General features: G+C 39.0%; 1 protein-coding gene across 1 annotated transcript in view; it reads right to left on the bottom strand.

Annotated features, from left to right (window-relative positions):
* Positions 1-4,216: 4,216 nt before the first annotated feature.
* LOC138702063 (calcium-activated chloride channel regulator 1-like) overlaps positions 4,217-13,152 on the bottom strand; it is a 300,024-nt gene continuing 291,088 nt past the window's right edge. The window contains exon 11 of the mRNA XM_069829597.1: positions 4,217-10,568. Coding sequence (XP_069685698.1) covers positions 9,124-10,568 — 1,445 coding nt within the window. The 3' untranslated portion in view covers positions 4,217-9,123. The remainder of the gene's footprint in view (positions 10,569-13,152) is intronic.

Here is a 13,152-nt window from a genome sequence, read left to right as displayed (position 1 = left end):
CAGCCGTCATAATATTTGCTTCAGTGTCGCCAATACTTAAAATGAAAAAGCACTAATCATGTGATTTAAAAACAAGTCCATAGTTCTCTTGTTTAAAAACACCAAGACATGCAACCAAATAATGCAACTCTGTAAGAAAATGTACTCACATTATTCTTTTCATTATTCATAAAGTCTATAAACGTGTTTAGGCAGAGCCTTCTTCAGTTACAAGCCGGAGCATGGGTAGGTTTGGCAACTCTGAGTGGAGGCGGGAGATTCTAAAGTGATATTGATGTAATTGTGCTTGATCATTGCTTTCGTTGTATGTAACTGTGTTTTTTCAATATTACTTTATGCACAAAGGCAAGATCAAGATTCAGAGTAATGATGTAAATTATTGTGGATTCGAAAATAGTGTTTTATTGGAATCAATTAGCTATACTTCATAATACGCGTAAGTAGGCTACTTACATACAAAGACTTCCAATTAAAATAATTAAAAAAAAAACATGTTTTCATTGATAGTACATATGTAAATAAATAAATAAGATATTCCTTGCACCGAAAATAATAAAATCAATAATTCAATAAAGACGTAAGTTCCTACGTAGTATTCAAAAGTTCCATTCAATTAACAAATTTGTGGCTAGCAAATTGACTATGTTTTGCGACTTTATGGTGTTTCACCTGTAACGTGAAAGGTCTAGGATACATTTTAATATTATCTTATGCGATTATCTGTCGTGCTTTTCTATAAATACCGTATTTCAGATGCCCAGGAAGCCAGTTTTAGTTTGAACCTGGCCAGTCACTGTAAGAATACTATCCTAAATTATTTGTTATAAACCTTTTAAGATATAATTTTAAATAAATATAACTACAGAAAACAAGCTAAGAATGTAAATTATGCAAATAAACTAAAAAGGTAAATAGAGGAAACTATTGACATATTATAATAAAATATGAGGATGTAAATACAGTTAGGCCAAATATAAAGATCTATGAAAAAATGAAGAAACATACCTTCAACATAATACGTAACAAAACACATCATTATCTATTAAGTATGTGCCAATTAGCATAAACTCAGTGAACTTTAAATCCTGTAAATACGAAGTGAAAAGTAACATGTTTATAACTAATTTATTACAAAAGAAATAATATTAATCAACAAACCTTGAAAAGAACAAATTGAGTCTATGCATCTACAAATTATAGGTAGTTCTGATGTATAGCAGGCATTCCGAATCTTCAACAAATCTGCAACATTTATGGGATCACAAAACAGCTGTTTACAATGAACTTGAAAATCAACGGCGTAACTTTATTGATATAGCAGGTGAGACCCAACAATTTGGCTAGAATTCTGATACACCACAAACCACAAATAAGACTATAAAAATGTAGTTTATACAATATTTAATATTTAGAAAATTGTCAATCATTTTGTCATTAGATTAGATTAGATATATTATTATTATTAATATTATTAATAACCGTAAAAATTGCCAAAGACTTCAGCCATATTTTCATTTATTGTCTTGTTTTTCTCACCAACACGCACTTAGTTTACAATACATCAACAATTAACGTTTGGTACGACCGCGAACATAATTCCATTGACACACTTCTATTGTAACATTAATTTACATTAAAAATCGGCATTAGCACAAACACGTGTTCTATGTGGTAGGCCTCCAGTTGACAGTTAATTACAGTGTTGCCGACATATGGCTCCGGCTTGTATCTGAAGAAGGCTCTGATAGAAGGAAGAAAAAGAACACAGTAGGTAGAAATGAGAGGGATTCAATCCAGCATCGGAGCTTGAACCCGGTGTGGCTTAGTGGATAAAGTGCCAGCACGTTAAGCTGGAAACCCGGGTTCGAGTCCCAGTGCTGGAGAGAATGTTTCTCTGTTCTACCGATTCTTCACTAATTCCAATTTTTATGAGGCTATTCCAAATGGTTTCATGTCGAGCTCCGAAAGTCAGAAACCTAAAATACCTCTGCTGAAAAAAAAAAATAAATAAATAAATAAAATGGACTTGGAACAGTCTGGTTCTCAGCCATCAACATTTTTTCTACTGTCACATTTAACAAAAATGGTTTCTTGATTCACTTTCACTACCGACGTGGTGTTCATTGTTCTAAGAAATATTTGGAGTCCTATGTATGTAATAATACCCCACAATGGCTCAGTACACTTTGGGCTTATAAGCCAGGGGACCCAGGTTCAGTTCCCAATTCATCAACCCTGATTTTATAATATATGTTGGTTCGTCTGTGACATCCCAACAATTCCCTATTACCATCATCATTCATTTCGAATATAACTTAATGTGAATTTATTGCCTGTAGTGGACTCTGGATAGTCTCTGACAAACTAAATGATCTACACTTCTTAGCACTAGCGACATCTATGAGCATTCTTGTAGAGTCAGGACGAATAATAAGTTAAGGACTCTGCCATTGGAAAAATAAATAATGTATGTAATCATCTAGCACATTATATTGTTCTAATTTAGTGTATTCTGAAAATAGACTTGATGATTATTTAAATAATAATATATTGACTATTGTGAAGGATTGTCACCCAAATACTTGCTGCTTACTAGAGTTAGGTTAGGTTAGTTATGTTAGATTAGCATAGCTTACACTCTAAAATACTATTCAAACCTCCAACTCCTCATCTTTTTCACACGTTTTTAGGTTATCTGCATCACCATGTTTCATGTAAGCTATTTTACGACGTTTTATCAACATCTTAGCGTCTGAATGAGATGAAGATGATAATGTGGGTGAAATGAGTCCGGGGTCCAGCACAGAAAGTTACCCAGCATTTGCTCATATAGGGTTGAGGGAAAACCCCGGAAAAAAAACCTCAATCAGGTAACTTGCCCCGACCAGGAATCAAACCCAGGCCACCTTGTTTCGCGGCCAGACACGCTGTTAGTCCACGGTGTGGATCTGTAATGTTAACAATTTTTCTGGATTAGATGGAGTACCTACTATAATTCTTTTGTAAAATGTTCGCTTCTTGAATAAATCCAGACTGTGTTATTAAATTTCTGTTGTGTTGGTCCTACTTTCTCCAGTAATTATCATGTGGCAGACATATTAATTTCTCAAACAATAAAAGAGACGTTTTTATATCATTATAAAATAGAATCTTTTCCGTAACAATTTGTAAGTGTAGAGAGATTCGTCATTAATTTACACTAGTCGTATTCAGTGAAATTTGATTTTTCAATACCCTTTTTTTCAAAACAGCTGAATGCGTTACCACTTCTAATATACGCTCCTAACACTTGATCTTAGTCTGTATGCAAGCTAAATTATTATGCATCACTTGTATACCAGTTGTCAGTGCACTGTTTACTAAAACTAGAATCTTCTGCATACCAGGAGCCCAAAATTCAAAATCTGTTACGACGAAGGTGGAGTTTTTAGTGAACGAAACGTGTTTGGAACTCAGTGGTAAAATACTGAATTGTAACATGTCCATGCAATACCAACATTGTACAGTTCTTAGAGTGAAATGTATTTCATGGGGTAGTTACAATCAAGAGATACTCTGGAGATGGAGTTATAGTCCGACCATCGGATGTGTGCCCCCGTAAGATATGCGAACTGAACCTTAATTCCTTTTCAGCCTCGGCAATTCATTTCTCTCCCTGTATTCCTATTTCTCTCTTTTCTATCCCTCTCTTTTTCTCTCCCCCACTACTCACAATTTTGAGCCTTCTTGCGGGAGTTTATTTGCACTTGTAGTCCAGTGTTGTCAACTCAACATGAATACTGTAGCACGGAGTGGTGAAAGAAATATTATTAAGCAAGTAATAGCATTTTACGTAAGTCAATCAGCATCATTAGACCTAATTAAATTAAATTATTAATAAGTAATAATTAACGTTACATTATTATAAGCAATATTCAAGAGACATGACACTGTTTGATGGGAAGTTTGGCAACATCCCTATTCGGCAAGGTTCGTGGCCTGCTGTTTGACGTAGTGGGAGAGAAACGGGTGGAATGGGGTGAGTAGAGGCGTCAACTTTTCCAAGAATGACGACAGCGCTGAAGGGGCATACATCCGATGGTCCGACAATAGTGATTAAAATGAGGCAAGGCACTCAAACAAGAAGGAAAAAGAAGACGAAGAGAACAAAAGAAAGTTGATAATGATGATGATGATGATGGAGTGGAAAAAATTAACAAAATGTCGAAAAACAATAAACAGGTTCCATTTAAATTTTATTTATAAAGACTGTACAATTCCATATCATGAATGGTTCGAGGTTTCTGTACAAAAAAATGAACACTTATTACACTATTCCACAAAGAAGAAAGTCGATTCAAGATAACATTCATCACTAACATTAACTGATTTCTACAAGACAAACGGATGTTACTTGACTGGTAAATGTAACTTCTTAGTGCAAGTTGAATGCGGCGTAAAATAAAACAAAATCAAACACTCGCCACAGTTCCTTTATAATGAGACAAGACATTAAACAAACAATTACGATTGTCTTTTGAGATCATTGACAATTATTCATATACAGCAAATCTTAAAAACAAGCATGAGCGTCCAGCTATTGCAATATGTACATTCCAGCGGAAGTAGTGAACAGAGGGGGGGATGATCTTACCAAGAAAGTCTCTGAAAGAAAAACGCTCTTATTTTAAACACAAATGCAAATGTAGGTACGAATATTCGAATTTAAATATCTCGTTGATCAATGTATGACCAGCCTATCTAGACAACAACATCATCATAAAGAAGTAACTAAGATTCTATATTCTTTTCACAATTGACAATGTTGTTTGTAACATGGAAACAACAAATTCTACGGAAGCAGTTCTGAGTTTTGGGAGAATGTAAAAGGATCTAGATTTTCTTCATTTACCTAGCCTGACTATGATGTCACTGTCTACATGATTCAGCCACACATTTCCTCTGCAACAGTTCACAACCCTCTCCTGGTACAGTCGGTTGTTAAATAAGTTTCAACATAGGCCTATAAAAAATCAGATCTATTACATTTTAATATAATTTCCAGTATGTCCATATGAACTTAATGTGATGTCTTCTTTGGTGTCAGCAATCTTGCCGGGATTCATTACATACCAGTACTTCATAAATACAGCTGTAGTACCATCGTATTGGAATTAATTGTAGCTATATTTAAAAGATAAATGTCTGAGTTTATGTCTATGAATATGTATTCTGGTGATTTGTACTGCATCTCACTTGATAGTAACTAGAGAATAGACTGTTCAAAGCATATTAAAAACATTTAAAAATCACTTTATATTTCGTAATTTGATCTTTTGAAGGATGGGTAAACGACTTTATTTCATAGGATTTAATTTGCATGTAACTGTGTACTCACTTTGAATAGTTTAATGTCTTTCTATCCAGACTCATACGCGAAGAGAAGGAAAACAGCGTTGTCAGATATAGCACATTAATGGGATGTTCACACACTGCATCACATATACGGTGCAATTTGGGAAATTAGTATCTTTTATGTTGTTTAGACAATGTAAACAGATTTTCCACAAGTTCGACTTTTATAGTATTTTAACATTAACATCGAAATATTAATAAGAATTATATCTATTTTATGCCTTTATTTAATTCATCTCAAAAACTATATTGCCTTCTTCATGTTTCATCTTTTCAAAAAATAATGTGTAAAATCACATTATTAACTATACAATGAGATAAAATATTACTTTCATACGGAATTCATTTTCACGACAAATTTTTATAATCTAACATCAGAAACTGATAAGTCAGAAGCATATTTTTGTGATCTTTCCACAAGAGATGCAGCTATGATCACATTTAAATATTAACTGTCAAAATGAATTAGTCTCAGAAAACGTTTTTCACAATTGACATCAACTGTTACATAACTGGTACAAAATTATTTTCAATTACGTCAACCTCCAAGAGGATTGGAACCAAAACCTGGCATCTGTCTCAGTTCACGGGTGGGCTTTGTCTACAAACATCACAAATCTGTATCACTTTATTATTTATCAGTATTTGACGACAGATTAGGTTTCTCATCGTAAGAACTCCCTGTGTTATTCTGTGACACTAGAAGAAAGTTTCACTGACAAAGGGTTCAACTCATTATATTGCATGGCAAAAGTTCGAAATAATTGAGAAAAGCAGATTTAAGACAAGATAAAAGAATGTCAAAATTATCTACAACATAGCCTACTGGAAGACTACCAGCATCACACATTTCTTATAACTTATTGCAGCGGTTTAGTTGGAGCAAAGCACACAGGAATGCCATTCTGGAAAAATAAATATTAAGGGGGATAACAGATGAAATTTTAGCCATTTTCAGTCAAAAATCGCATTTTCGTTTTCTTGTAAAAATGAATCAGCAATCTCTTATTTATAAGTTAAGCAAGTTTCAATGCTCTGCGGCACTCGAAAGCATAAAAATTACGCAATATATAAATGGCTGCACCCTTGAACTTCAATTCCAAGCAAATTTTACGAGCTGTTTTCTCGCACTTATTTTATTTTAGTTTGTTATTTAACGATGCTGTATCAACTACTATAGTCGCGACGCTGTTATTCCCGGCGTGACTCCTCCTCTTTTCTTACGTCTTAGGAAGCAAAGGCTCTATAAAGTCTAGGTAGGTAGTATCGTTCGCCATTTTTGTTCTTTCGTTGCCGAGCTACCATATGAGTAATCTATTTGCCACACCGTTAAATATTATCATGTCGTAGCTTCTACGATAATAAATCAAATGCACTGTAATTCAGCAAATAATTGAGCGGTAAATAACGTCTCTGTGTGCTTTCTGCAAGCGCCAACGAAAGAGCCAAAATGGCGGGCGATTATATTAAGTATTTATCGAGCCTTAAGAAATGAATAACGTCTTCCTCAGCGAATCACAAGACGTACATGTTTAAATGTAGCCGACCTGCAACGCGATTGGCTGCCGGAAATTAGAGCGACGGGACTATAGGTTATTTAGCATCGATGAGATTGATGATAACGAGATGTTATTTGGCGAGATGAGGCCGAAGATTCGCCATTGATTACCTGACATTCACCTTACAGTTGGGGAAAACCTCGGAAAAAGCCTAACCAGGTAATCAGCCCAAGCAGGGATCGAATATGTGTCCGAGCGCAACTTCAGACCGGCAGGCAAGCGTCTTAACCGACTGAGCCACGCCGGTGGTTAGCACATTTTGTCAGGTTCGAATTAGTGCAAAGGCTCTTACAATTTTGTTGATAAATAATAATCCGTGGTGCTACAGCCTGTGAAGGGTCTAGACCGACCAGCCGGCTGCTGGCCTCACGCCCACATGTCGAAGCAGAGGTGAACGATCATCCAACCTGAATGGAGGTATCGTGTGGTCAGCATGATGATCCCCTCAGCCGTTATAGCCGACATTCGCAATCGGATTTCGCTACCTGTCATAGCTCCCCAAGTGCATCACGATGCTGGATGGGCATCAGTTCCATACACTGGCCGAAATTTCATGAGAAAATTTCTTCCCTCATGAGGATTCGAACCAGCGCGCATTCCGTAACGCAAGTCCTAGACAGGATGCCTTAGACCGCATCGCCATGGCGCGGGACCAATTTTGTTGATAGGAACATGAAATTTTTACTGCACGTTCTACTGTGGTTAACAAAATAGCGTGTGGGATTTATGATTAAATGAGAACTTTTTGAAATAAAAAATGATATGAATAATTTCAAGGGAAAAATTGTTCCGGGGCCGGGTATCGATCCCGGGACCTCTGGTTGAACGTACCAGCGCTCTGCCAACTGAGCTACCCGGGAACTCCACCCAACACCGTCTCAACTTTTCCCTTTGTATCCACACAACTCGCGTGGGCTGACGAAACGCCAGAGACCCACATCGAGTGCACACAAACTCTGTGTGACTTGGAACGAAGCAGAGATAGCTCAGTTGGCAGAGCGCTGGTACATTCAACCAGAGGTCCCAGGATCGATACCTGGCCCCGGAACAATTTTTCCCTTGAAATTATTCAAATCTGCTTTACAGGAAGCTTTACCTGAAAGACTAGATTTGCAAAAAATGATATATTTATAGTGGCAATGGAAAATTTCAATTTTTAGGTACTGATATGCAGTGGCTATAACATCCCGCCCAGCTTTGTAGCAAAGATATAGGAAAATTAATGCGTGATGTTTTTCTAAATATGCCACTGGTCTTGCAAAAAAAAAAAAAAATTTCAAACATTTGCTGAAAAATTTCTACGATTTTACAATTTGGACTGTGAAAAGAGACAGCTGCGTATGAACGGTAACCAACATCGTAACAAACACAGGAGCCAGCAGCGTACCCATCACAGCACCAAGCACCATGGCAACCGGATTTTATTCTCTGCAATCTCTCCCAGAAATATTTTCCATTGGCAGGCAGATAGAAATCTTTATATTCTTATGACCAAAAGTAGAAGGGTCAAATAAGAAACATTTTTTTAAGTTGGTTATTTAACGATGCTGTATCAACTACTAGGTTATTTAGCGTTAATGAAATTGGTGATAGCGAGATGGTATTTGGCGAGATGAGGCCAAGGATTCGCCATAGATTACCTGGCATTCACATTACGGTTGGGGAAAACCTCGGAAAAACCCCCAACCAGGTAATCAGCCCAAAGGGGGATCGAAACTGTGCCCAAGCGCAACTTCAGACCAGCAGGCAAGCGCCTTAACCGACTGAGCCACGCCGGTGGCTTCAAATAAGAAACATAATTTCAATCTTAAATCCCTTTGCAATGAAACTTTCTCCTTCAACAACAGCATGAAACTAAGCGATCATTTCAAGTCTTGGAACATACATAACAGTCACACTATTCTCTCAGCGAATGTGATGCAGTACAATATTGACTAGCACATGGGAACATTGTACAGAAAAGTTCACCATTTCTATTCACTCTCTTTCGCCAACTGTGTTTGGCACTGTAACCAAACATATGTCACTCACATATAGTTCAAAGTGTTTAATCGCAACACAATAAAAAAAAAAAACGAACACAACACATTTATTCGACAATGCGATACCACATCTCTCCTTTCCTTTTAAAGCTTGAGCTCCTTCAGCAGTTCACATTACAACGTACAAACTATACCATTGTTACATTTCGTTTCTTCCTGTCCCCACTACTAACAGAACTCAAGGATCCCTGAAGACTAGGGTTGAAAGGGACGAGAGACCCGTTCCGGTGGTAGTTACCATTTGTGAAAGTGCCCGGATGCACACCGTAGATGGGTCCAGAGGTATACATCCCGTTGTGCTGAGGGTTGAACGATGGAAGTGGTGGTACCGGAGGAGGCATCTGTGATTGGTTCCCACTGTTCATGACTTCTTCACCGACTCCCCCATACGGACTGTGACGACGTTCGTGTTCGTGAAGAAGCTGTGAGGCTGTCCACGACTGGTATGGGCTTAGAGTTCGACCCCTGACTAAGGTATTGCCGCTTCCAGTGTTGGTTATGGTGCTGATGCCGCTTATGTTGGGGTTAGGATGTGGAACAATGTGTGGAGTCATATCTTGCTGTTGCTGTTGTTGCTGCTGCTGCTGTTGTTGTTGTTGTTGTTGTTGTAGCATCTGCTCGTGTTGTTGCTGCAACATCTGCTCCTCCTGCTGCAGTTGCGCCACGCTGAACCTCTTCTTCTCATCTCCGAGGCACGGATCGAACTGCGGCACTGTGTTAGTCTCCTGTGTTTGAGACGGCGAGAGGCTCAGATTGCTGCTACCGTTGTTCACCGAAACGGGGGATGAAGGAACTATCGTCACGGCTGCGCTCTGCGATGTGACTTGCTGCTTCCCATTGCTGGAATGCTTCCCCTTGTTGTTCGCTTTCTTGTCTGAATTCCCGTGACGCCGTCTCAGGACGCACAGGTAGCAGTAAACAGCTATGCAGACTGTCAGAAGTGCTACTCCTCCGACTATCGGCAAAATCAATTCAAGCCCAAAATCAGAGTCCTTTGCAATGCGGGGAACAACAGTCTCATCGTCACTTCCTTCTTCAGACCATGAAGGAAGGTCGTAAGTAGACGTGGGTGAAGTTGATGGAGGTGGAGGTGGTGGTGGCGGTGAAGGAACGAGAACTCTAACCCAATTTGATATAGGGCCACCTGGAGTATTTTCAGCACTGTCCATAAATCCACGCATAGAAAAGAACAGAGGGATATCCAGGAGAGAAGGATTTCTTGTGAAATCAAGTGTGAACGATGTTTCTGAACCTGGTGCCAGTGGAAATGGAGTCCCGTATTCCCACATCATTGCAGTATCGTATCGATCCACAATATCAGCTATCGTATGAGCATACCTAAGCTCGTAACGAGCTACAGATAGGCCGCCCATGTCAGGAGCCATCCACGTGAGTCTAGCCTTCAAGTCGGAAATAAGTACTTGCACACGAAGATCGCCAATGCGGCCAACAATAGGCTGCAATGCTACGTCATCAGATGTAAATGTTATGGCTATTGGTGGCAGCACCCGCTGGAAGGGGGACAGTGGTTGTACAGCTGGAGTCGGCACAACGCTGCCACAACACTGAGCTCCTGAAACAAGGAAAGAAAACAATGACTTAGTTTTGAGTGTTGCTTACATGGAAGGTCCGGGGTTCGATCCCAGGTGGTGACAGGATTTTTTCTCGTTGCCAAACTTTCAGAATGGCCCCGAGGTTCACTCAGCCTCCTATAAAATTGAGTACCGGGTCTTTCCCGAAGGTAAAAGGCGGTCAGAGAGTGGTGCCGACCACACCACCTCATTCTAGTGCCGAGGTCATGGAAAGCATGGGGCTCTACCTCCATGTCCCCCAAGTGCCTTCATGGCATGTTACGGAGATACCTTTTTTTTTTTTTTTTTTTACATAATGTTGGATTGAAGACAGAGATCTCTAGCTGGTCACATTTTAATTTCTATAATTTAAATTGGAACATATAAGTTATGGCGGCCGGGTAGCTCAGTTGGTAGAGCAGCTGGCTACAGACTGGAAGGTCCGGGGTTCGATCCCAGGGAGTGACACGATTTTTTCTCGTTGCCAAACTTTCAGAACGGCCCCGAGGTTCACTCAGCCTCCTATAAAATTGAGTACCGGGTCTTTCCCGGGGGTAAAAGGCGGTCAGAGCGTGGTGCCGACCACACCACCTCATTCTAGTGCCGAGGTCATGGAAAGCATGGGGCTCTACCTCCATGTCCCCCAAGTGCCTTCATGGCATGTTACGGAGATACCTTTTTTTTTTTTTTTTTTTTTACATAATGTTGGATTGAAGACAGAGATCTCTAGCTGGTCACATTTTAATTTCTATAATTTAAATTGGAACATATAAGTTATGGCGGCCGGGTAGCTCAGTTGGTAGAGCAGCTGGCTACAGACTGGAAGGTCCGGGGTTCGATCCCAGGGAGTGACACGATTTTTTCTCGTTGCCAAACTTTCAGAACGGCCCCGAGGTTCACTCAGCCTCCTATAAAATTGAGTACCGGGTCTTTCCCGGGGGTAAAAGGCGGTCAGAGCGTGGTGCCGACCACACCACCTCATTCTAGTGCCGAGGTCATGGAAAGCATGGGGCTCTACCTCCATGTCCCCCAAGTGCCTTCATGGCATGTTACGGAGATACCTTTTTTTTTTTTTTTTTTTACATAATGTTGGATTGAAGACAGAGATCTCTAGCTGGTCACATTTTAATTTCTATAATTTAAATTGGAACATATAAGTTATGGCGGCCGGGTAGCTCAGTTGGTAGAGCAGTTGGCTACAGACTGGAAGGTCCGGGGCTCGATCCCAGGGAGTGACACGATTTTTTCTCGTTGCCAAACTTTCAGAACGGCCCCGAGGGTCACTCAGCCTCCTATAAAATTGAGTACCGGGTCTTTCCCGGGGGTAAAAGGCGGTCAGAGCGTGGTGCCGACCACACCACCTCATTCTAGTGCCGAGGTCATGGAAAGCATGGGGCTCTACCTCCATGCCCCCCAAGTGCCTTCATGGAATGTTACGGGGATACCTTTTACATATAAGTTATTGCTTACTCAATATATTATAAAAAGTAATACCAATATATTTGAAATATAAAGAAATACGTATCCTTTTCCCCTCATTACGTATTTGAAAATTCCACGTCAGAGATATTTTTAGAATTTAATTCATTTCATACCCAAAACGTAAGTTATTTTATTTATTCGCTTCCACGATTAGTCTGCAAAGAGTTCAAGAAAGTGATTGTGTAAGAATTACCAACAAAGTTTCCTAATGTTCAGATTCCGCATAGAAACAGTACCTAATAAAGAATTCTCATTAAAAAATTCAGGGAAACGGATTCTGTAATGAATAAAAGTATCGAGAACAATCCGCATGTACTTATTTACGAAAAAAGTCGATGAAATAGGCGAAAGATCAGAATATACTCCACAGAATCTCTCTCTGTAGGCTTGTATAAGAAACAGGTGTTTCTAAAATCACAGTACCGGTATTCAGAACCAATAAAATACTTAAATTTAAGTCGTACAGAGTGACAATAGTGCATGAATTACTGCAAAGAGATAAGGTGAGTCGTGTGAATTTTCGTAATTGGGTTCTGCATACCGATTGTTTGGCGGATCTAGAATTAATATTTTTCACTAACGAAGCAAGATTCCAGTTCGAGAACCTTTAGAGAGACAATTTTTTAATTTTACTAGTAGATATAGCAGCTCTTATAAATTGGAAAAGGAAATGTTAAGGAATGGATGTATTCTTAAATAATACGATTTTGAATAAATACTATTATAGTCACAATCATGCCATGGTATGAAAGAAAAATTTCACAACCTCGAGCGGGAATCGAACCTGCGAGTCGCCAGTATGAAAGGATAATTCCGAGCCTTTGGCGTGAGACGAACTCGAGTCCCAAATACACTAAAAAAAAACTGAAAAAATAGAAATATACTTCTAAAAAGATCGTTTGGAACATCTAGGCGTGAGAAAATTAGGAATGAACTGATTAGAGAGAAAATGGGCATGCTAAATAAAAAGGGCATCACAGAAGAAACAGAGACCAAACAGTTGAAATGGTACAGATATATTCAGCATATGAACAATGATAGATTACCTGAACAGGCAATGATCTGGGTAACACTGGAGAGAAGGAAAAAGGGAAGACCGAAAAA

The sequence above is a fragment of the Periplaneta americana genome, chromosome 6 (genome assembly GCF_040183065.1).
Source record: "Periplaneta americana isolate PAMFEO1 chromosome 6, P.americana_PAMFEO1_priV1, whole genome shotgun sequence".
In the NCBI taxonomy this organism is placed as follows: Eukaryota; Metazoa; Arthropoda; class Insecta; order Blattodea; family Blattidae; genus Periplaneta; species Periplaneta americana.
Note: the sequence above shows the minus strand (reverse complement) of the source record. Positions and strands in the feature narration are given on the sequence as shown.